The sequence below is a fragment of the Rousettus aegyptiacus genome, unplaced genomic scaffold (genome assembly GCF_014176215.1).
Source record: "Rousettus aegyptiacus isolate mRouAeg1 unplaced genomic scaffold, mRouAeg1.p scaffold_m13_p_1, whole genome shotgun sequence".
In the NCBI taxonomy this organism is placed as follows: Eukaryota; Metazoa; Chordata; class Mammalia; order Chiroptera; family Pteropodidae; genus Rousettus; species Rousettus aegyptiacus.
In genome coordinates, this window is record NW_023416284.1 from 7,151,295 (window position 1) to 7,176,624 (window position 25,330).

Genomic DNA, 25,330 nt, shown 5'->3' on the forward strand with positions numbered 1-25,330 from the left:
AAGTAACTGTAGGTCATGCCAGGTGCTGGTAAGAGCCAGTAAAGAAAAGAAAGCAAGGTAAGGGGACCGAGAAGGGTAGGGTGTTGCTAGTTTGCCAGGTGGGTTGATGAGGAGCTGGCGTTTGAGAGGCCTTGGTGAAAGGAAGGCAGGTCACCTTTGGGACCATGGGGTAAGAGAGACCGTGAGGTCAGGGAGGGTAGCTTCAGAAACCATGGAAAGGAGGTAGGGTTTTATTTTTGGTATGATGGGTGGGGTCTGAGGCAGGGAATGTGGCAAGTTCTGTAGCCTTGCCTGGCTTCACAGAAGTTGGGAAATTGAGTTTAGGTTATTTTATCTGCACAATTGCTCTAGGAGATAGTTAGTGATTGCAGAGGAGGACTCTGTAGGGCAGGGCTTGACTGGGTTTGATACTTATCTAAGGAGTCAAGCTGGATGAATTGTTTGTTTACTGAGGGAGGCTCCCGATAACCAGTTCCTTAGAATTTCTTGAGCAAGTCACCAAGCGTGGGTTGAAGGGAGAATGAGGCTCCCTCTCTCTCTCTCTCTCTTTGGGACTTCTCAGCCCATGTGGAGCTCCATATTCAGAAACCAGCTAGCAGGTCTGCATCCTGAAAGTGAGGAGGTTGGGGCTGAGAGGTCGTGTGGGGCAGACCTAAAGCAATGACCTGCTGTGTGAACTTGGAGCTGCCATTGTCCCTCTCTGGAGCTCAGACTCTCCATTTTTTTTGTTCTTTTTTGCAAGTGTCGATATGAATTTTTATTTTTTACATTTTACTTTAAACTAAAATCACACACACGTACACACACTCATTTTCATAAGAGAATTGTGTCCTAGTGTTTTCTACTTACATCCGAACGGGTTGTCTGGGATACCCCTCTGGACAGTGTTTGCACCAGTGCTCTAGATAATTTCTCATTGCCAGGGCTACCCATAACCCTCTGGGAGAAATCACATCACTTTAAGCAAACTCTTGTACACAATTTGTAAACTCTGGTACACAATCTCTTTGAAAAGAGAAGAAGTCTGAATGTTTTGTCCAGTCTGCCTCATTTCCAGTTCAGGTTTAGGTAGAGTGTAGACCTACTTCTAAGTCTCTCAGGTAGGTAGGTAGGTAGGTAGATTAGAGAGATAGATGATAGATAATTTATATGTGAAATGTGTTATTCAGTTTGAAAATCTTGATTAATCTGATTTTTTTGTTGTTGTTTGCCCTCAAGCTTTAGGAGAAAGAAACCAATCACAAGTAAAGCTAGTAGTGTGGATTTATTCATGAAACCAAATTCCCAGTTAAGTAAAGAATTTGGCCCAATGTGTTCTATGTCTTTAGCCCTGGAACAGTGATTCAGAATCTCCATTTGTAAGAAGAGCAGCCGGTTCTTGGGCTGTGGTCTGGCTTTTGCCCTCTGGGTGAAGTACCAACCCTGTCCAGGCTTTTTATAGGTCCTTATTCTGGACCTATAAAAATAATTTTTATTTTGACTACACATTAAAATAATATTTTGGATCACCAAAATGTTAGGTTAAATAAAACATTACCATTAATTTCACCTGTTTCTTTTTACTCTTTTTAACGTGGCTGCTAGAAAATATACAATTGTGTATGGCTTGCATTATATATTTTTTCTTTTTTCTTTTTTTCCCCCAGCTTTATGCTTGTATTAGATTTTTATTGGACAGCACTTCTGTGGAAAACTAAATACCTTTAAGATCTGATTAAATTAACTTATAATAAAAATTCCAACTTCCCCTCCCCTGATATTCCGCCCCCCATGGAGCTCTTATAGTCACCTCAAATATTGTATTACATGTCTGTTATAGTTATTGCTTACTGTCTATTCTTCTCGACAGAATATAAGCTCTAATAGGACAGAGCTTTGTCTATTTTGCTCAGTGATGTAGCCCCAAGTGGTTAGAACAGTGCCAGGCACATAGTAGGTGCTCAATAAATGGTGAATGACTGAATATAAACATAGAAAGTGTGGCTGTAGGAGTTCCACAGTCACCAAATCTTCTGATTTTTCCAAAGAAGCTCCAAATGCAGATTTTCACACGTAAATTTCAGCTTTTAAAATGAAACTAATATAAATTATTCGAAAGCATCATGTGGGCCAAAAGAAACATTTCTGCAGCAGCTTGGGCAGCCTGTCTGCACCACTCTGGTCTAGATGATTCTGGAGTGTAATAATACACACCTCGCCAGGTGGGGAGAACCCCATTAGGAAAGGGAGGAAAGTACTGAGCGGGGTTCCTCAAATCTGCCTGTCTCAGAAAAATTGTCCCTCCTGAATCAACATACATCTCAGGGTCTAGTGTGGGTGGTAATTAAGGGACTGCTCTCTCCTCATGCAGCCCCATGGGGATGGATATTTTTTAAATATCAGCTTTAATGGGGAATAATTTACAGAAAACACAATTTATCAATTTCAATGAATTCTGATGACTGTATACAGCCTGGTAATCACCACAATCCAGATATAGAACAGTCCCATGACCCAGAAATGTTCCCCTGTGATCTTTTCCTAGGCAATGCCCTCCCTCACTCCCCCTCACCCTGTGGGTCACCGCTGAGCTGCTCGTGTATGCTCTTTGAGTTTGCTCTCTTCTGGGCTGTCATAGAAATGGAATCATCACAGTATGTGGTCTTTCATGGTCTGACTTTTTTTTTTCCCACAAAGCTAATACTTTGGAGTGTTTTCCAGATGGTGCCTGTATCAGTTGTTTGTTCCTTTTTATTGTTGAGTAGTATTTATTTGTACGGATAGATCGTAATCTGTTTATGCATTCTCCTGTTGATGGACATCTTGATTATTTCCTGTTTTTGGCTATTATAAATAGAGCTGCTATGAACATTTTTGTAAAATCTTTGCATATGCGAGTGCTTTCATTTCTCTCTGGTAAATACCTTGGGGTAGGAGAGCTGGATGGTAAATGTATTTTAAATTGATAAGAAACTGAAGACACAAACACTTTCAGTGATCCTGGTTGAATATATGGTGTCCTGGCACCTGTCTTTTAAATAAAATCCCCAGGTACAGCTAGGTGTCTGTCTGTACTCAAAGATATAGACTCTGAGGTCCTTCAGCTCTGATGGGCTGCTTTCCTCTGCTTTCTGTCTATGGAGTCCAGGGATTTTAAATCAAAACCTCAGCCCTTGAAAGAACCCAGAACTGAGATTCTGATAGGTTGATTCCATCTCTGAGGAACCCAGGTCTGGCTTAGGAGTGAGTCAACCTGCAGTCACCTTCATTGGCTTAGCATTATGAGGGCTGATAATGATGATGGTAAATATATGATTGCAACTTTGCTGTCCTATGCCTGGCATTTTCTGACGTTTTTTACGAGCCTGAAGTGTTCTTCCTGCCCTTCTGGCAATAATGTAAGATGAAGTGTTCATTCGTTCGTTCGTCCTTTCATTCATTCATTCATAGCAGCTTTATTGTGGCTTTTCTGTGCTAAGCAACATCTATCTAGGTGCTGAAGAAACTTTTGTAAAAAGGATAAAACCTCTGCTCTTAGAAGACTTTTAAGGTGGATAAAGATAACGTGTAAACGAATAAGATAATCTCAGATTGCATTAACTTCCGTAAAGAAAATACAATAAGGTAATAGATGAGGGGAACTTTAGATCCTCTCGGAGGTAGAACATTTGAAGCAAAAAAGAGTTGGTTTTATGACTCTCCAGAGCTGCTCTGTAGTCCCGAGCTATGTAATAAGTCTACTGAGCACTTGAAATGTGGCTAGTTTGAATTGAGACATGCCGTAAGTGTAAAATACACACCAGATTTCAAAACTAACTATAAAAAACCCTAAAATATCTCAATTTTTTTTTGTTGGCTATAGGTTGAGATGATAATATTTAGGACATACTGGATTAAATAAAATACACTATTAATTCCACTTTTTTTCCCTTTTTCCTTTTTAGAAAAATGCACCAACTGAGTAAATTTAAAATCACTATGTGGCTTGCATTGTATTTCTCTTGGACACCAGTGGTGTAACGGAAAAGGCGTCCTAAGTAGAGATAATGGCAAATGAAAGGTCCCCAGGCGGGAACAGAAGGATTCCGGGGGGCAGGGTGGGCCAAGAAAAGAGTGGCAGGAATAGGAATGGACCAAATCCAAGCGGATCTTGGTGTCAGCTTTGTAAAGAGGTGGGTTTTAAATATGATGGGGAAGCCGTTTTAAGGAGGGAAGTGGCATACTCTGAATTCTATTTTTAACAGACTCCTGTGGCTGCTAAGCAGGGAACTGCCTAGAGCATAAAAACTGGGCTAGATGGAAGGCAGAACATTGTGCAAGGAAGAATGCCATTGTCTGGAGCAAGGAGAGAGGCTATCGAAGTGACACCCTTGGATGCGTTTGTGTCTTTTCACAACGCCAGGTTTATTGAGTGGAACCTTCTCAGATAAACCAATCAGGTCTGCACGCAGGTTAACACACAGCGCACCGAGAGGGGACGTACAGTCTACGGAAGGGCTGAAAGTTCTCAGCGACTCCAAAGCAAGCTCTTTCGATTGGTGGCGCAAGATTGTTTCCAAGCCAGAAACTACTAGGGCAGAAGGTCAGAGTCTTCGGCTCTCAGTAAACCTGTCTGTGATGCTCTCGGTCAGTCGGAGGTGTTCATCATATACCGTCCTTTTAGGGCTGGAATCCTTATGCTTATCGGCTCCTGCAGTCGGGGCTTATCTACCGCTGACGTTTTCTGTGGTTTGGGGCATTCCGATCACACCCTAAAGGCGGCCCCATTATGTGTCGGTTGACATTACTGTCATGGCACCCATAAAATCCATTCTGTAGAGTCCTACATTCTTTTTGCTCTGGATTCCTGGGCTCCGACACTGTCTGCGCCAGACCCGCGGTGGCCCCGCCCTCCCCGGCAGAGGCGGTGCCCCAGCGCCGGACGCCTCCGCGGTCGCTCGGTGACTCGGCGCTCGGCTGGCCAGGCGCCGGCGCGTCGCGCGCTCCATTGGTCGGGCCTGGGCGGGCCACAGCGCCCCTGGCAGCGCCATTGAGGAGCGGCGGGGAGGAAGCACCGCGCAGCGCCGGGCTGGGCTGGCGGCCCGGGACACCGACAGGTACCGGCCGAGACGGGGCGGCGCCTGGCGGCAGGCCGGGCTGGGGGCCGCAGGGGCGGCCTGGGCCGGCGGTAGGCCGTTCTGGCTCCGCTTCAGACCTGGGCGTCGGCCCGGCGGCGGGGAGCGCGGCGCCGGGAGCCCGGGACCCCAGTGTCAGGCCCTCTGGTCGTCTGAACTCCTCGGGGGAACCCTGGGGCGTCGGAGCCTCCGACGGCCCCAAGACTGCCAGTCTCACGGAGACCTCTGCGTCCGAGCTCCCGCAGGCACCCCAGCCACAGGCTCGGGGTGCCTGAGCCTCCCGGGACCCCGGCGTCCGTGTCCTGGGGCGTCCGATCCCGATGCCCCATCCACCATTTCCAGGGTCCTGGCAGCATGGCACTCTGGGATTGGGGGGTGTCAGCCCACATCCCTTCCCCACCTTGGTCTCATGCGGGATCCCAGTGTGGGAGCCCGCAACCTCACACGCGGGAATGGGGCGACAGTCAGTTCTCCAAAGTGTCTTAACCACCCCCTTCACCGGCCTTCTGGGGTCATGCTCTGCGATGGGACATCAGGCTTCAAACCAGTCTTTACCCCTTGCTCCCAGGGGTCCCGCCCTGCTCGATCCCCTCCTCTCAGATATGGGACCCCCGGCGCGGTTCCCTCCAGGCTTTAATCTGGAAGGTGGAGTCTCCGTTTCTTGGAGCGGAGCTAAGGGTTCTGCGAACAGAGCGGGTGGTGGGAGGGCTGTGGGAGCCTCGCCTAATGGGCAGTCTCGTTCCTGTGGGACCCTGGCCCTGACACCCTCCCGACCCTGGCCCCCTGTCTCCGAGCTCCCGGGCGCGGGCTGCTCTAAGCCGGAGCCGCCTCTGGGAGGGGCGTCGGGGTCCAGTTGCCAGTCCTTCCTACTCCCGGCTCTGGCCGCCCCCTGTGGGAGGGGCCTGGCTCAAGGTCATGCCCGGGGCTTTGTCCGCCCGTGGGCTGAGCACTGATCCCCAGTGTCACCTGCCCCACCGATTAGGGGAGGCCCGCTGGGTGTTAGTTCTGTGCAGCTGCCTCGTAGCCCTAATGGACCAGAGTGTAAACACTTTGGGATTCTGGCCAGTCTGGCGGCCCATCCTGTCATCGGATTCTGTGAAGTGGCCTCAAGCCTGGTCTAGATGCTTAGCAGAGCTTATGCTTTCTGGCTTGGGACTCATTTTCCTGACCAGGATATTTTACAGTGCTACTCACCCCATCTTCTTTTCATCTGCTTTGCGTTCTTCTACCTGCAGGGTGAGTAGAGTAGGACCTGATCTTGTGTACAAACTAACACTTGTTTGTTTCTCTTTTACTGGGAGAGCGTTTGTAGTGGGTACTTCAGAGAGTTTATTGGCATTAAGGACAGTAACTTCAAAAGTAAAGAGTGCCCTGACTTTGGCACTTTGCCTAAGTGTGTTTAGAGCCTGCATAATAAGACTAGATTAGTCAGGTTCATGTTTTGTTTTCACGGATTTACTTGTTTTAAGTTAAAATAAAGAAATGTTTCATTTACTCGGATTCTTAAACATTTCTTATTTTTAAAAATTTGTTCTTGTAACCTTTTTAAATGTAGCCAATAATCTCTAGCAAATTCCTAATTTTATACAAAATGTAGCTTTAAAATCTTTGCAAAGAAATTAATATTTCACCAATGCTGTTGATTATTTACTTTTACTGTCTTCGTTGACAAATAAAAGTTAATCTTATCTGGCAGTGCAAGCCACTGTTGACAAAAAAAATTAGTCTTTCCTGGAGTTGGAGTTAACTCTTACAGGGCCTGATGTTTTGGGTCTTCGCTGGGTGTGGGCGACTTTCAGTTGGGATAAGTGTGTCTCCCGGCACTAAGATGAATCTCTGGAGGAGGGGCAGATGCTTGGAAAGGATGCTGGAAAGGCTGGTTCCAAGTGTGATGCATAGCAAATCTGGAGTGGCCAGTGTGGTGGGCTAGTGTCTGACTTGCTTGGCTCACAGCAAGATTCAGGGCTTACAGTTCTAATTGAGACCTATGAGCTGAGTGATCTCGGGACCCATTTAAACTTTTGTGTCTCAAGTCCCCTCAGGTTAACTTTTTGTACTACTAAAAAGAATCTTTGTATTTCTTGTGAGACTAATAAACACCAGTTATTATACTAGGTAGCAGAATTCAGTACTGAATCTAAACACTGTAGCTGGAACCAGAGGATTTCTGGCGTTTGTAATTACTGAGGTAGCTCATTGTATCAGCATCATCTGGTGCCCAGGTACCAGTAATGCAGCGCTAGGACATTTAAGAACAGTGATGAATCGCTGCCTTCTCTTTTCCATTTATACTATTTTTCAAATGATCCCTCTGAACGAATTTGCAAAATTGAATCAGGGAAGGCTTAAAGAGGATCATTGCAGAATATGAAGTTCACTCGTACAATCTCTTAGGGCATTTTGACTTAATCTGGGACAGGGTTTCTCCATCTTGGCACGGTTACATACTAGGCTGGATAATTCTTTGCTGTGGGGAGCTGTCTTGTGCACTGTAGAATGTTTAGCAACTTCCATGATCTTTACCCACAAAGTACCAGTAGCAACTTCCTAGTCGTGATAATCATAAATGCCTCTAGACATTGCCAAATCACACGTGGATGAGAGCCTGTGATCAGGACAGACTAGTCTCAAGGTGAGTCATTAAAAGCAAGCAGTTTAATGATCAGTTACGTTAAAAAGACAAGAACTTTGAATTGCAGGTAATATTTGGTAAATTTGTAAGTGACTGTTCTTACAGCTGCATCAAAATGAAGATGTATTGGTTTACTAACAGGGCAACTTAAAGTGCTTCCCACTCCAGCTTTTCTTAAATCTGTGCTTGGCATTTGCCCACCCTCAGAAAATAGAGTAGGAAATTAGCTTAGAGAATCATCTGTTTTTTTCTGTTGATTTCCTTTTTTTTTTTCCTCGCGTAGATTCTTCTGTGACCATGAGAGAGAGAAATAAGGAATGATCCATGATTTTTAAACACCTGGTCTTGAGGTTATAGTCATGTTGGAAGGGCTTGTAGCCTGGGTTCTCAATACCTACCTGGGGAAATACGTCAATAACCTGAACACTGACCAGCTCTCTGTGGCGCTTCTGAAAGGTGAGTACCTATGTCTCTTTTTGGTAAAGTATGCTTTTGCAGATGGCATTTCTATTTTCTATATTCTTTCTGTTGTATTGAGAATAATAAAACATGATACCCAGATGGCTTTGTGCTAAATATGTGTAAAGGGAAATATGTTGTTACATATGATGCTTGTTACATTAAAAGATAACCGAAGTGTGTGGCTACACTGCTGGAGATTTTTTGGAATTATTAAATATTAAAAACAGTTATACTACTGGTGACTGTTCTTCACCCCAGTTAATTTTTTAGCTTTATGAAGCCTTACGGAGGCAGCAGCCATGATGGAGTGACAATGTCATTGGCTTCAAATCCTATTGTGTTACTTATTAGCTATGCAAATAAGTCATTGAAATTTGGAGCCTCAGTTACTTTAGAAAATGCCTCCCCAGGGTTACTGTAAGGATCAGATGGAGTAACATTGGAAGCTCCTCTCTTGCTAGCATATAGTACATGCAGTAGAAGTTTTAAAATATATTACTGTGAAGTCTTCAACAGAATTTCTTAGGTCTTGTCTTGCTTAGTTAAGTACCAAAAACTTGAGACATTTTATCCTTTATAAGCCTATAGTTGGTAAATGCAGCCCAGTGATTTGGTGTGGGGATTGGAAAACTGCGTTTTTCTCCTCTCCTTGTTTTAACTTCTCTTTGCTCAGCTCAAAATGGAACCCTTTAACAATTCTGGAGAAAGGAGATAAAGTCAGTCTGCAGGCATGTAGCAGAGTCATAGTCCAGCACGACTGGAAACCTCAGCTTCCTGGGAGCCTGAGTTTGGCGAGAGGACCAGGACGGATCATCATGTGACTGGCTGCTGGAAACAGCCATGATACAGCATGCAGTGTAGTCAGAGGGTTGGGTGCCAGTGGGTTCCCTGTTGCCAAAAGTGTGGCTGTCCAGGTTTTTCTGATCCATCTGAACCAAACCAGTAAAATGATTATGGCAGCGACAGGCTGTGGGAAGCTGTCACAGTCACCCCTCCCTCTCCTGTCCCCTCACTGGAAACAGAAGTGGGTTCTTCCTTAGTCTCCTGCTTTTCCCCTTGTCCTTACAAGGGAGCTGCTCAGTGCAAAGTGAAAGTGACCAGCTGTCAGGGGAGGGGATGTGTTCAGAGTGCCATTGTTGCGTCAAGTTCACCTCTTTGGTCCCTTATTGAAGTTCTCATACACACTGTGAAGCTAACCAGGTTGAACAGGGCAGGTAACAGGGCCTAGGAAGAGAAGTGTAAACCACAGCCTTGCTAATAAAAGAGCGGCTCTCGAGAGTGGCCCGGTAAGAGGGTGTTTGCTGGTGAAGTGAATAGAGAGAAATTCGTGGTATCTGACGTATCATGGAGTGTATACCAATAACAGAGTTCTCATCTCAGCAGTTTTAGACAGAGTATGTCTTGCAGCCACAATGGCATGTATCTTGCTGATTCTTTAAGCTTTTTTATGCTTATTTCCTTTAAAAAATATTCTCTGGCTTTAAACGAACCTGTGAAATTTAAGGATGTTTCTCTGAAGAATAGAAAGATGCTTTTTCTTTCGTGGCTAGTGTTAGTATGGTGGCCCCATCCTTATGGATCCAAAGCACATCACAGTGCTTGGCCAGAGGATTATGAGGGTGTCACGGTGTACTGAGAATGGCTTTGTAAAGGAGTTGACACTTTTTGTTGATCTCGATGATGTAGTTAAGCAGTATTTGGGGGTGGAGGGTATTAGATAGGAATAAGAATGTTACTCGATCTGTCTGCAAATGTTTACTGTTCTAGATGCTTTGAGAAATGCAAGGGAGACTGAAATAGTGGTTAAGAGTGTGGGTTTTGTAGCCAGACTGGGTGTGAATCCTTGTTTTTGCATTTACCAGTAACCTGTGCAAATTACTCAAATTTTCATGCTTCGGTCTCCCTTTCTGCAAATCGGAAATAATGTTAACTACCTCATGAGGTTCTGAACTGAACCCATTAAGCGAAGACCAAGTTCTTGGCGTACAGTGGGCCCTCAGTCAGTGGTAGCTGACCCGTGATCGTCACGATCATTGACAGGATTGCCTGGTGGGTTGGACTTGACAGGTAGATTGTGCGCACATGCAAAGAGTAATAAAAATGCGAAGTTAGCGTACGAGTGGTTGAAGAACAGAGATCGCTCTTGTATAAGGCCTCACTCGTTCATACCTTCATCAGACACTCACTGAGCACCTGCTTTGGGTAAGGCTCTGTGTTATGGAGTCATAGAAAAAGGGGAGATGGTGGAAGCTCAGGAATAGGGTCTAACCCCGGTGGCGTCACCGCTTCAAAGCCCTTTGTGGACAAGTTACTTAAGCCTCCTCTTCACCCTCTGTCCCTCTTGCTACCTGGGATCAGATAGACCTGGCGTGAACTAGAGCACTACCACTTACCAGCTCTCTGAGTTTTAAGCAAACTGTCCTCTAAGTCTCATTTTTTTATCTCGAAAGTGAAGCAGATAGTAGTAATTCCTCATATTGTTGTGAGGATTAAATGAGATAATGCAAACACGGTGCTTGCTGGGCACATAGTGACATCGCATTAAATGCTACTGTTACTGTCATTATTATTACTATTACTGCTGCTGTTCCACGCCCACCTCTCTAGCCTGTGCCCTTGGAGAGCTGGCTGCTAACCTGTTGCGGAGATGAAATCACACAGAAATCCAGGCAGTATGTATTAAACCGTTGTACTAGAGATCTAGGCATAATGCAGTGGGGTCCACAGGAGGGAGCCCTTCCACCTGTCGGTAGGACTTTGGGGAAGCTGTTATGGAGGTACCTTTTGAGGGGGTCTTAGTAGGATTTCGATAGGGGTGCAGGGCGGGTCACCACAGTCCAGGTAGAATGAAGTATGTGAGCAGAGGCAGAAGGCCGAAAGCTTGCAGGGCATGTTCGGGCTCAGAAGGTAGCGGCTGCCGGTGGTGCCATGTCAAGGAGTTCCAACTTTGGGCTGTGGGCACATCTGTATATCTGTAACCCCAAAATTTAGATTTCCCTCCGTTTTCTTTTCATAAACTTGGAACTGCAGTTCGGCCCTTTAGATGAGTCGGGGGAAGAGGCGTCCGTAGTCATTAGTGATCCCTGAAAATGATCCTCTGTGTTCACTTCAGTCCTGGTGACTACGTTTCTTGCTAACCTGAGATGAGGAGTTTTGGCTGAGAGAGATGTCCATGAGTAAGCCTGCAAATTATCCACCTGGAAATAAGTGAACAATATTATCATATATAAAGGCTCACCTATGCTGGGTGCTTTAGGGCCTGGCTCCTTGGAGGGGCCTTTCCCAGCAGGGCCAGTGGGGTGCATCTTTGAGTGGATGGGGAAGGGGGAGGCCTTCTGTCCTGAACCGTGGCTGCTCCTGTTCTGCTGGAGTTCTTCGTTATCGCTGAGGCCGCCGGCCCTCCTGTGTTTGCTCTCCTTTCCAGGCCACCTCCTTCACTCTCTGTGCTCCAGCCTCTTTAATTTTTCATGTTGTGGATTGCCTACAATTCCTTCCACTTCCCTAAGCTGTACAGCAGCCAAGGAAAGCTTGGGCCGTCTGCCTTTGTGATAAATTTGGGTATCAAAAAATAGGGCAAGTGATTCAAATTGCAAATGTTACTCTTCAAAAGAAGAAGAAATGATATATTTTCCTCCCGTTAAGTCATTCAACCGCTAAGGAATATGGTTCATGATTTTTTTCCCCTTATGATCATTTTCTCCCCAAATGTGGAAACAGGGCTGTTTCTTGGCTCTCTGGGGTTGTTAACTTCTCCTTTTGGTTAGTCTTAATTCTGTGGATCCCCTGTGTGGACACACGTACCCACAAAAGTTTAAAAAATGAGTTGGCTGCATTTGCTCAGAATCTGCCAAATTGCTAGATTGGAATATTTCTTTAGAAGCCAGTCATGAACAAGTCCTGAACAGTCATTTAAAGGGAAAAATAATCAAATTTCTCGTTTCAGTTTGTCTGGAGGAAAAGGCTTGCCTGCTTTCTCGTGGGTTCTCTCACCAGTTAATGGTGCGGGGTGGCGGTTGTCTATACGCCTCATTCTTGAAAATATGTATCTCAGACAGATTTAAGTGGCTCAGAAATTGCCTTGAGTGGTGCCAACAGTTTTGTGGAACCATGGCTGTCTCCCGAGCTCCTCGAGGATGGGGACCCTGCCTTCTCTTTTTACATTCGCAGTGTCTAGAACAGGGTAGGGATCGGTGTGCATGTGTGAATGAATGACTGCCTTAGAGCTAGAGAGCTCTAGCTGCACCCTCTCAACTGTTCCTTTCCGCTGCTTTGGGTTTCAATCATCCTAAAAGCCGAGTCTGAAAAGGACCTTCAGAGACGGTTCTGCCTGGTTATTACACCTGTAAGTGGAGGTGCCGAGGGGAACACGTGGAGCCGGTCTGCCCCGAAGAGAGAGTAGAATTCCTTTTGATGACCAGCTTTTTAAAAAACTCTTCACGGGCGCTCAGATATTGTGTGCAGTACGTCCATTTCTGGGAGTGTGGCTGCCTGGGTAGGAGGAGCTCGCTAAAAATTGCAGATTTCTGTTTTTCAGCCCTACAAATGCCTGGGCAGGGACCCGGGAGCCAGCATTCCATTCCATCCCAGGCGATTCGAGCGGTAGTGGTCCTCTGGTGAACACCCAAACTAGGGCTCTGCAAACTGGCCGGCTGGCCAAATCCCACCCATGGGCTGAGAATAGCTTTTACATTTTTAAGGGCTTGTGAAAAAACAAAAACAAAAGGAGAATGTACAACAGGCACCCTGAAGCCTGCAATTTTTGCTATCTGGCTCATTATAGAAAAAGTTCGGTCTCTGCCTAAATCCTTCATCTGTTGGTAAACTTTGTCATTTACATGTCAGAATGAGATGGACAGGAAATTAGCGTAGATGCAGCACACAGGCTCGTGGTAGCTCTACCCACGGCTTCTTATAGCCTGGGTCTAGATGTAAAGTTTTCCCTTTAACCTTCAATGATTTGCACACGGTAGGCACCTCCTGCATTTGTCGGCTAAACATTTCATGATGTTTGTATTTTTTAGGTGCTGTTGAATTAGAAAACTTGCCATTAAAGAAAGATGCCTTGAAAGAACTGGAATTACCATTCGAAGTCAAAGCTGGTATGTGGAACGAAGGAGGAGGAGGCAGTCTTGAGTGTACAGGTTTGGGAGATGAAAACGGAGGGCCCTTGAGTTTGGCTCTCCCTGACCAGGGCGAGGCAGGGTAGGAAGTGCAGAGTTTAGCTCTGTCTGAAAGTGTGGTCTCTAGGCCAATAGGATCAGGATGACCTTGGGGCGGTGGTGGGGAAGTCAGGTTCCCAGACCTACTAAATCAGAAACTCCAAGGATGTGTCATTGAACCTACATTTTTAATAAGCACCTCAGTTGATTCTTAACATTTACTAAAGTGTGAGAGTTTCTAGATAGAGTTCTTATGTTCAGGAAATTCATTATAAATATTACTGAGAGAAGGTTTACTCTATTGAATGAAAGTGGGCTCTGGAACAGTATGCCTGGGTTATATTCTGCATCTGCCATTTTCTGGCTGTGTGACCTTCGGTGAGTTCCCTAACCACTCTGTATGTGCTTCCTCATCCTTTAGATGGGATAATAATAGTTCCTACATCATGGGATTGTTGAGAGGAATATCTGAGTTGATACATTAAAATTACGTAGGACAGTACCTGGCACACTCAATAGATGTTCGTAATTACCTAGGAGTTCTGCAGTTACTAGGTATGGTAAGGAAGCAAGAATTGTCTTGGAATAAAAGTGTTCTGTATCGAATGACCACTTTTAAAATTATAAAATAAGTCACTATTCAGGCATCCCTTGTCACACAACAGTAGCCTGTTGTTGTCAAACTTTTCCTTATTTTTGGGTAGTCATATTACAGTAAAATGCAGGTAGAATGCAAATCAGTTGCTAGGTGAAATAGAATAGAATCTTGCAAAAGATTTAGGTTTTCTTTAAATCAATTCAGATGATGGATAAATTGTCAAAATTGCAAGCAAAGGCACTGACAAGTTACAATCTGAAAGATGCTCTCAAGAATGACGACACTGGGTACTTTCAAAAGAGTTATTTTTCTGAGAATCAAAGGATTAAGAGAGGCTCTTAGGAAAAATTGATGACGCTTTCTAATATTTTTGCAAAAATGATCCTTTTTATGCTTGTTCTGAAAAAGTTAAAGGAAACTTAACAAAAGTTATATTTGCAGTCATGAATTATTAGGATATTATGTATTCCTTCCCAATTAATTTTGGTTAGAATTGTACTAATTATTGTTAAAATTCTTTATATAATGTTATTAACCAGTTTTACCCCAATAAATTTAAAAATACCTTGCTGTGAAAATTAGCATATTGTTACAATATGAACTTTATGAAATATAAAAAACTTATTTTAATTTTTCTAGATAAAATCCAAATTACAGTTTTTTTCATTATCATAAAATTAATTTGTTACTGGATTACACAGTTGACCACCTGGTGTTGTCATTAGAGATACTGTTGTTAATGAAAGCCTTTTATCTTAAATATAACAGATCAATTCGACTTTAATTTTAGATGTCTGAGGGAACCGATCATTCTCTGATAACCCGTGTTTCAGAAGTAGATTAGGTGGGCTGTGCGGATCTTCGAGGGAGCCATTAGGACAGTTAAAGTGTTCTTATACATTATTCCTTAGTGGCGACCTGCATCTAATTAATTAAATTTAAAGAAGTCTTTTGATCCACGAGGCTTGGCTAGAAATGGTAGAACTTGGGAAATGGGAATCACTATGCTAAGAGGCTCTTTAGCCTTCCCGTGAGCCCGTGCGCCCGCGTTCCCGTGAGCCCGCGCGCCCCTGAGCCCGCGTTCCCGTGAGCCCGCGCGCCCGTGAACCCGCGTTCCCGTGAGCACGCGCGCCTGTGAACCCGCGGGCCTGTGAAGAATTGTAAAGCGCCCCTGCACCCTGACCTTAGTTTTGGTTAGTATGTTTGAGACTGAGCGTAGTGTAAGTGTGATGACTCCTGGTACGTATTTATCGACCAGTCAGTTAATAATAAACAGGAAATGAATTTTGTGCCCAGGGCTTGTGCGAGTGCCATGGAAGTTTAAGATGTAGTCCAGTTGGGGAAGAGGCCGTTTCTAGGAGAGAGATGTTGCATTTGATATGGTAAAGTCACAGTGAACTTTTTCTAGCTTCTAGTTTATTATGCCTCATTCTTACTGATCTCGCCTTACCAACATTTGTTTCACATGTACAAGAAACTGCTGCCTGTTTTCTCGAATTAAAAAAAAGGTAAAAGTAATAACGCTCCTTTAAGAAAACTAGAAGGACCCAAGAACATAGAATTAAAAAGTATACAGGCATTTCACAAGACTTTTTTTTCCCCCAGGTTTAATTGGGAAAGTAACCCTTCAGATTCCCTTTTATCGCCCCCACGTGGACCCTTGGGTGATCTCCATTTCTAGCCTTCACTTAATTGGAGCCCCTGAAAAAATACAGGATTTCAATGATGAAAAGGAGAAGCTGTTGGAAAGGGAACGCAAGAAAGCTCTACTTCAAGCCCTGGAGGAAAAATGGAAGGCAAGGCAGAAATCCTTTGGTCTGCAAGCGGCACGGTGAGACTCCCGAAGGGAGCAGAGCGCTGGGTTCCGCTAACACTGCTCTTTGCTTTGCAGAATGAACGCCAGCGCAAAGGGGAGTCCTACTGGTACTCGGTCACTGCCTCGGTTGTCACAAGAATTGTGGAGAATATTGAAGTAAGTCCATTGACTTTTATAAAGTGTGAACACGAAAGGGACTGACTTCTCAGGTTGAAGTGTATTTCACTGCCTCGTTGCTTGTTTGTCCTGAGTCTCACTAATGCGGGGTGTCCCCTGCACACAGGGCTGCCTGCTCTGGCGTGCCCTTTTCCAGGTGGTGCCCAAAGGAAAACTTGAAAAGCAGGTTCCGGTCCAGGCTCTGGGCACACATATTTTTCTTGCTTTGGTTGGTGTGAGTCTGGAGTTTCCGTTTCACTTACATTTTGTTTCACTTTCTTTTTGAATGTTGGAATCCCACTTGATAAAGGATTTAGCTCCTAAGAAGGCAGGTCACCTAAGCCTTCATGACTGTGTTGTTTTGGGGCCAATTACTCAACCTTTCTGCTCTCAGTTTCTTCATCAGTAAAATGAGAGGTGGGATGCATGGTTTCCAGTTGATTACATAGTGGATTGTGAACAGCTCTCTGAGATATTTCACTCACCGATGTGTCTGATGGGGTCTGATGAGTTATAACATTAGGGCTGTTGGCCACATTTTCTGCCTTAATTACAATTTTGTTTTGTCCTCAAAAACTAGATCAGAGTCCACACTGATTTTCGTGAATGTCATGAGTTAGGTTGTACTTATTAGCTCCAGGGTTTTCGTGCATTGTCAAAGTGAGACAGGTCAGATATGTTCAGGGTGTACTGCTTCCCCTAAAGTGTAGTCTGAGATTGCTGGATTCACAACTTTAATGAAAAGATTTGTATGTTTGAAGCGACTGCTTTGAATTGTTTCAGGCAGCTTTTTTTTTTTTAGCTGTCATTTAAAAAATTTCATCATTATTATTTTAATTTTATTTATAATAATAGCTTTGTTGAGATATAGTTCACATACCATGAAGTTCATACTTTTAAAGTGTACAATCTGGTATTTTTGGCATGTGTACAAAATTGTGCGTTGATCACCACTATCTAATTCCAGAACATCCACATCATCCCCAAAAGAAACGCTATACCCAATAGTAGCCACTCCCAATTCTCCTCTCCCTTCTGCCGCCTGTAACCCCCAATCTACTTTCTTCATGGTTTTGCCTGTTCTGGACGCTTCATATAAATGGAATCATATACTATGTGGCCTCCTGTGTCCGGCTTTTACTTAGCATAATGCTTTCAGGGATCATCCATGTCGTAGCATGTATTAGTACTTTATTCCTTTTTATAACTGGAGAATATATTCTACTGTATGGATTGTCAAAGATAAGCAAAGCGGAACAGTGACTGCTGACAGAAGGTGAAAGAGCAGAACTCCATTCCAGTTTGCACAGAGGTGACAAGGTCTTTAAAGGGAGAGACACACACACACACAGAGAGAGAGAGAGAGAGAGAGAGAGAGAGAGAGATGAGTGTGTGTGTGTGTGTTGGGGGCTCAGGTGAAAAATTACAAAGGGTCGATCCCTGTAAATGTGATTAGGCCAGCTGTCTCTATCCTTCCCCAGAGACTGGGACACAGGCCCTGTCCTTCCTGATGATTACATTCAAAGGAATGTCTTTCAGGTCCTCGAGTTGTAGGATCTCTGTCCCTTTCCCTCTGTCCTCCTCCCCTCCCTTTCAGTATTTCTGGAGAGGAAGTCAGCCAGAGGAAATCAGCTGGGGTGGGGTTGGATTGTCCCAGGGACGCAGCCTTAGGCTCCTAGAAGCCACATCCAGGTGTGGGTAAGTTTCTTAGTGCAGAGGTTTGAACATAGTGTCCCTGCCGAGGGTTTTTGTAGTTCTCAGGCTAGGCCACATTTTGTGTATCTGCTCATCAGTTGATGGACATTTGGAATAATGCTGCTATAAACATTCATGTATAGGGTTTTGTGCAAACATGTTTTCAGTTCTCGAGTATATACAGCTAGCAGTAGAGTTGTTTAGTCATATGATAACTATGTTTAACTTTTTGAGGAACTATCAAACTTTTCCAAAGAGGCTATACTACACTATTTTATAATTTCACAATATATGTGCTTTTCAGTTTCTCCACATCCTCATTAGCACGTGTTATTTTCTGTCTTTCGATTATAGGCATAGTAGTGGGTATGAAGTGAAATCTCACTGTGGTTTTAATTTGCATGTCCTAAGTGGCTAATGTCGAGCTATACTTATTGGTCATTTGCATATCTTTGGAGAAAAGTCTATCCAAATCCTTTGCCTATTTAAAAAATTGGGTTATTTATTTTTTTTTAATTGTTGAGTTGTAGGAATTTTTTTTTTTTAACATATTCTGGATTTTAGTCCCTTATCAGGTATGCGATTTGCAGATATCTCTTCTCATTCTGTGGGCCCTCACTTAACTTTCTGTTATGGCTTTTTAATTTATTGAAGCAGAGTGCCTTTTGTGTGGCCTGCCTCCAGGGTCAAGAAGAAATAAATAAATCGATACGGAGTGCATATGCCATGCTGGCACTCCCGTGTCCAAGTGTGGGGCCACAGCGCTAAGACTAAGATGTCAAAAAGAGGGGGGGCCAGTTATCTAGATACAACGGTATGACTTTAGTGTCTCTCTGAGGTGCCTTCTGATAGGATCTAACGGAAGTATTGTAGCTCTCTTCTTGACATGCCACTAGTCACGTAGAAATGTTGTTCTCGTCCAGTTTATGGTTATAACTCTGAGGAACTTGAAGAGCATTGGCTGTGTGTGTGACGTACTGATACATGATGTCGGCTGTGATCTGCTTCCATGGCTCAGGGCAGCATGACTCCTACCTGTAGTATTCCACCTGCGGCAGTTGTCTAAATGTGCTTTTCCCCCCTTCTCCTTTGCAGTTAAAAATTCAAGATGTCCATTTGCGTTTCGAAGATGGTATCACCAGCCCTTCCCATCCTTTCGCGTTTGGCATCTGCATTAAGAACGTGTCCATGCAGAATGCTGTGAATGAGCCTGTGAGTATGAAATAAGACTGAACCAGGGGAAGGCAGCAGTCCTAGAGAAGTAGGGACTCTGCCTTTTGTCACTCTGCCTTATGTAAATGAGATCGCATTCTTTCCACCGTGTCCTTTCACTGGCTTGCTCACTGGCTTGCGTGTCTCTTGTTTGCATACAACACTGCTAATTTGCTGAAAAAGGGAAGCAGTTTTCTTTGACCTGTTAGTTTCACTCAGCCATCAAACACGGGTGCCACCCTTTCATTTTATACATGAAGAAATGGGGGTGCAGAAAGGATTTCAGCTTCGGTTTTCTTCTCTCTCCATGCGCCTCAGTAAAATTCTATTTCGCAGTTTCAGCTACCACCTGGCAATTTTGCTGATGGCTTCCACTCCTTGGATTCCATTCTCCACCTCCCGTCTGACCTTCGTATTCATAGTCTTTACCTGTGGGACACCTCTAGGGCATTTTTGGTTTATTGTAATGAAAACGATCCCATTATATTCCACCTGCCCGATTCATTCATTCCTCCGAAACCACCACATTACTGAGTGTTGAGTCACACACGTGAGAACTAGCATCTTAAGAGCCTTTTATGTGCGAGACACTGTTCTTAGTGCTTTGCGTGACTTACCTCATGGGATTCTCATCCCTTTTCACCACCACTCTTACCCTCACAGCTGAGGACGCTAAAGTGCAGAGAGGTGAAGTGAATTGAGCCATTTCTTAAACCCAGGTGGACCAGCTTAGATCAGGGCTTGGCAAGGTGTGGCCTGTGGGCCAAATTGGCCTCTAGCCTGTTTTTGTAAATACTTATTGGATCACTGCCATGCTCATTGTTTATGTATTGTCTAAGGCTACTTTTGTGCTGCAGTGGCAGAGTCGAGTAGCTATAACAGAGACTATATGGTTTGCAAAGCCTTACTATTTCCTTTCTGGCCCTTTTCAGAAAATGTTGGCCATCCCTGCTGCAGAGCATGCGTTCTTATCCACCACACTAATTTCTAGAAGCTTCGTGCTCATCCTTCACTTCTTATTCCTCAGCTTTCATGTCCATGTGGTCATAACGTCCTGCAATTTTTCCTGAAAAATGTTTCAAATGTGGCTTTTCTCTTATCACTGAAGCTGTCTGAGGTTAGGATCCTGTCCACTTTTCCTTGGGCCGATAAAGTATCCTATTCTGTGACCTCCTCACTCCCATTCCAGGTTCTGGACTCATTGTCTACTAACGCTCCCCACCCTTTTCCATATCACAGCACACGCAGAAAAAACGTGGTATTTGTACAGGACACTGGGGCAAATGGATGTGTTTGCTTGGGGACTGCTGGTGGCTAGTTAGAGTAACCAAGTATTTCTAAAAAGTGACTCGATCCCAGAAATTTACTCATTATCTTGCCATACTCCGTGGCTCATTTTCTCTGGCCTACCAAATCAGGGGAGCCTTGCTGTGCACTGTGGCCAGAGTTCTGTTTCTAAAACACATAGCTGGCCCTGCCGCATGCCCACGTCAAAGCCCTCAGGGGCTCCACGTCACTCATACTGTGGATTCCGCACTCCTTGGTAGGGCACACGCTTCCTTTCCGGGTGTATCAGTGTTCCTGGGCTGCCGTGACAAATTACCACACACCAGATGGCTTCAAACAGCAGATCTCTAAGCTCTAGTTCTGGAGGGTAGAAGTCTAAAATGAAGGTGTGGACGGAGCTGGTTCCTTCGGAGGCTCTGAGGGAGAGACCGTCCCATGCCTTTCTCCTGGCTTCTGCTGGCAGCCTTGGCATTCTTTGGCTTGTAGATGCGTCAGTCCAGTCTCTGCCCCTGCCTTCTCCCCGTGTGTCTGTTTTCTTTTGACAAGGGCACCAGTCATTAGATTAGGGCCCGCCCTAATCTGACAGGACCTCATTTTAATTTGATGACATCTGCGAAGACCCTGTTTCCAAATAAGGTCCCTTTCACATGTCTGGTGGGGACAGGAGTTTGGAGGGGTGGAAGTTATTCACCCTAGCACACCTAGTAATATTTCAGGCTGCTTTTCTCAAGACTTAACTAACCGCCCACTCCAAATGTGTGTTCATACACACGTACCAGTGCTGTCCCCATTACACACGTACAGTGCTCCAGTTGCACAGACATCATCGCCGTCCTCTGAAGATATCGGGCCTTCTGTATTGTCTGCCCTGCTCTTTGAAATGTGTCCCAGTGCTTCACTCTTAGCCTACCCTGTGCCTGAAATTTACACATCTGTTGATATTCACTCACACAGTGAGGCTTTCTCTCCGTTTGCTCATGGCATCTTATATATTCTTTCTCTGTTTCCTCCTGCTTAATTCCAGCTGTTTGCATGTTTGTATCCCCAGTTAGCTAGATTTTGAGCTCCGTAAGAGCAAAACTATATTTTAATTTAATTTTGATCCCCAGCACCTTGCAAAGTGCCTGATGCATGATTCTTCACAAATGGCTTGTTGAACAAATGAATTCGTGAATAGAGAGAGTCATCTGTTTTCTTCCCTGTCTCTCTTCAGGTACAGAAACTGATGCGGAAGAAGCAGTTAGATGTGGCAGAGTTTAGCATCTACTGGGACGTCGATTGCACTTTATTGGGGGATTTGCCTCAGGCGGAATTGCAGGTATGATGCTGGCAACGGGCTTTATTGCAACACTACACTGAAGTGAAGTGGTGCAGGATCCCTGTCACGTAGGTTCTTGTTCTCTGCGTCTTCGATTGCCATTCCCATCCCTCACCTCCCATAGGTGCCCACTCGCAGATGCCTCGCTTAAGGTACTTGCTATGTATGTAACTGAACAATATGTAATGTTTTGTGTATGTTTTGCATTTATACTGTATTACAGATTTCTTAAAGAAATTGTAGGTGGTTTAAGTGAAATAGAGAAAAAGGACTCGTTTTTCCCCCACCCAAGGTTGTCTTTGGTTTGCATGCTATTGTGCAGAATGGTTTTCTTTTGCTAATTTGATTAAATAAATACTGTATCTCCATACAGTAAAGCAGTTTGCAGTTCTATAAAACAAAGGCTAAGATCTTTATGATGAATATGTAATAGGCTCTAAGATATAGTATTATGTTTAAAAAACCAAGACGAAACAGCATTTATAGCATTTGTATAAGAATGGTTAAAAAATCAGAAAATTATAGATTTGTCTGAATGTACAGTTGCTTCTGGTGGATTGTATAAGAAACTGGTATTATTGTTTGCCTCTGGGGAGGATAATTAGGTGGCTGGAGGTTGGGAGTGGGGAGATATTTCACCCTTTTTTGCCTTTAAATTTTAAACCAGGTGACTATTACCTAATAAGAAATATAAACAAAAATTTTAAAAATGCTAGAGAGTTTTCAATTTTCTGTTTTATCCTGTTTTTGGATTCTGATGTTATATATGCATCACATGTAATTTGACCCTAAACACATTTGCTACAATAATGGATGTTCTTGTGATACTCAGGAGGCCATGGACAAGAGCATGGAGAGTCGCAATCATCACTACATCTTGGAGCCTGTGTGTGCATCTGCTCTTTTGAAGAGAAACTGCTCCAAGGAGCCTCTGCGGTCTCGGCACAGTCCCCGTGTCGAGTGTGATATCCAGCTGGAGACCATCCCCCTGAAACTGTCCCAGGTACTCACTTGTCCTGGTGGTTTCTGTGCTCCCCGCTGGATGCATGGCCAGGCCGAAGGCAGCATGTTGATAGGCGGGTCTCGAGATTTCACAGTACCTGGTGGGGAAGAAAGTGCACGGAGACCAAGGTCATGGTAGACGCAGTACCCACTCACTGTCCGTTCAGTCAGATCGGGTTGATCTCAGGTTAGTTTTGATGTTTTTAAGTGCTGAGTGAAGAGTACAACAGGTACAGTAAATATCAACACTTAACTGCCAGTGTCCAGAGAGAAATGCCACTTGATGCTGAGATTTGATCTAGTTTACAGTGGATTTAAATTCAATGGATTGACTAATAGGAATTGTCCTAGTTGGAGATATGTCTTAACTGGGTAAAAGAAACAAATCACTTCTAACCTAGTGTCTTTTAACCTCCAACACAAAGCTGCAATCACGGCAAATCATGGAATTCCTCAAGGAGCTGGAACGAAAGGAGAGGCAGGTGAAGTTTCGAAAATGGAAACCCAAAGTGGCTGTAACTGACAAGTAAGGGCTCGTGAATTGTTGGATATGACACACATTTTATAGCATGGGGTTTTTGTTTGTTTGTTAATTTATTTTTTGGAATATTGAGCAGAGATAGGCCTCACTGTCCTTTACACGTGGTTGGAGAGAAAAGTACAGTTGATTTTTCTGGCCTTTAAAATACCATTTCTGTTGTTTATCTTTTTTTGTTGTTGTTATTATTTATCTCATTGATATTGTCATTATTTATCTCATTGATATTGTCTGTTTTGGTGTTGTGGGTTTAGTGTTCGACAAAGTGTGGTAGAATTGAGAACACCCACTCACTTTCATTCAGCAGGTAGACTGGTGTGGCCCTGGTGGCATTTGATTGTGCAGTAATACTTGGCAGAAATCTTTGAACCTACTTCCCTATGTCTTTTTGCCCAGGTTGTTGGGGCAACACTTATGTAGTACACTTATAACTTTTGTAGCAAAAGTAAACCTTTTCATGTTGCAGTGATAAACTTGACTAGTCCAATATACTAAAACTTTTTCCAATCCTGTGTTATTTCTGAAGTATTCCATTTAAAGTATTTAGTAGTCAAATTTTTGGTAATTATCTTCCGATGGTATTTATCTTACAGTCATCAATTGAGTAATATATAATTATTGATGTATAAATTGAGAATCTTTTATTCGATGTTCTTGGCCACTAGATTTATTTTCTCTACATGTTGAGTTTAGTCTAATATTAGAATGGGTTTGAGGCATAAACTCATGGCTGATGAGAGAAAAGATATCTCAGAAGAGGACTGCCCTGGGTCGATGGCTTTTATTGTAAGAAGTAATTACATTGTTATGAACCATTTCAGCTGCCGAGAATGGTGGTATTTTGCTTTGAACGCTAACCTGCATGAGATCAGAGAGCAGAGGAAGCGCTATACCTGGGACTTCTTGTTGCACCGTGCCCGCGATGCTGTGTCTTATACTGACAAATACTTCAGCAAATTAAAAGGAGGCTTGCTGTCTGCAGAGGACAAGGTGAGAGGACTGTCATCTTGCATTCGTTACCTTCATTCAGAGGATAAGAATGTTGTTCTTTCAAAGGCTGACAAAATTGGTATCTGTCAAGAAATCAAGTCCCTTGCTAAGGATTATAATTTCACAGGATAGAGTTAGTCTTACTTGGGTGAACACTTTCTGGAAGGCCACGGTCTTACCTTGGCCAGAAGCATTCTCCACCTTCTGCTGCTGGAGAGCCAGCCATGGGGTGGGCCTGCCACACCTCTGCCATGCTTCCATGCAGATGCCACTCCCCCAGCTCTCTTTGCAGAGCTCACAGAGACTTTTCATCTAGTCACTGACGCCTCTTCAAAGCCCGAGCCTCGTCTTTATCCTGTTCCTCTGAGTTGTAGTTAATCTCTGTGGTCTTTGGCATACATTTTCCCTAAACCCAGTTGATTTGATTGACCCTGGGATTTTTTGGAGGTAGGGCTAGGTAGGTGGTGAAGGCAGGCTCTCACTCTAGGTAATTGTAGGGCTAGAGACCCTAGGGCCCACCACCCCTGGAGTACTAGGTGGACTATGGTCTGCTCATCCCTTTCCTGGCAGCAGGGAATGGGGATTGCTTTGCTCCTTGGTTTGCTTTGGTTTTGTGTCAGTTTTTGCAAAGCAGTTTAGACTGTCTCCAGTCTTTTGGTGTAGGTACGATATGTCTCTTACCTGTTTTTAGTAAGTCCTTCCAAGCAAAAAGGAACATTACTTTCCCTTTAGCAGTTGTCTTAGCTCAGGTCGCCATAACAAAAGGCCATAGATTGGGTAGCTTCAAAAATCAGATGTTGGTTTTCTGCAGTTGCGGAGGCTGGGATCCAGGTGCCGGTGTGGGTGGTTCTGGCGAGAGCTCTCTTCCTGGCCGCCTCCTCACTGTGTGCTCACGAGACCTCACCGTGTGGAGGGAGGTCTGTCTCCCTTCTCTTAGAAGGGCACTAATCTCATCTTGAAGCCCCACCCTCACGACCTCATCTAGATGTAATCCCAAAGGCCCCCATCTCCAGATCTCATCACATTGGCCTTAAAGCTTCAACATAGGAATTTGTGGGGAGGGGCACAAACATTTAGCCCATGACAGCGCCCTACGGTGTGTGAGCACAGCAGCGCTGGGTCCCTAGCATTCCCATCTCTCCTGCCCACACCCAGAGGCACGACCCACTCACCTCGTTCGTGCTTTTTCACCAGTGTCAGGCATGGTTACTGACACAGAAATTTATGAAAAGGATGGAATAAACTAGACATTTTGTTTTGGATGGTTTTCTTAAAGATGCAGGCACAGACATGAAGGGAGAAAAAAATATAAATTGTAATTGAGGTGAACAAGGAAATGCATCTAATCTCCTTTTCTTAATGTTAGGACATA

General features: G+C 44.2%; 1 protein-coding gene across 11 annotated transcripts in view; it reads left to right on the top strand.

Annotated features, from left to right (window-relative positions):
- The first annotated feature begins 4,974 nt into the window (after positions 1–4,974).
- Positions 4,975–25,330, top strand: part of VPS13D (vacuolar protein sorting 13 homolog D) — a 216,958-nt gene continuing 196,602 nt past the window's right edge. For 7 of the 11 annotated variants that reach the window (XM_016149454.2, XM_016149446.2, XM_016149452.2 and 4 more), the window contains exons 1-10: positions 4,975–5,075; positions 8,009–8,181; positions 13,209–13,286; positions 15,550–15,740; positions 15,836–15,916; positions 18,707–18,823; positions 21,324–21,428; positions 22,261–22,431; positions 22,856–22,956; positions 23,790–23,958. In XM_016149454.2, the coding sequence (XP_016004940.2) occupies positions 8,085–8,181; positions 13,209–13,286; positions 15,550–15,740; positions 15,836–15,916; positions 18,707–18,823; positions 21,324–21,428; positions 22,261–22,431; positions 22,856–22,956; positions 23,790–23,958 (1,110 nt within the window). In that variant the 5' untranslated portion in view covers positions 4,975–5,075; positions 8,009–8,084. Of the gene's footprint in view, positions 5,076–5,359; positions 5,694–5,858; positions 6,330–6,705; positions 7,726–8,008; positions 8,182–13,208; positions 13,287–15,549; positions 15,741–15,835; positions 15,917–18,706; positions 18,824–21,323; positions 21,429–22,260; positions 22,432–22,855; positions 22,957–23,789; positions 23,959–25,330 lie in introns of those variants that run through there. The other 4 variants (XM_016149450.2, XM_016149447.2, XM_016149448.2 and 1 more) reach the window with 4 other exon arrangements.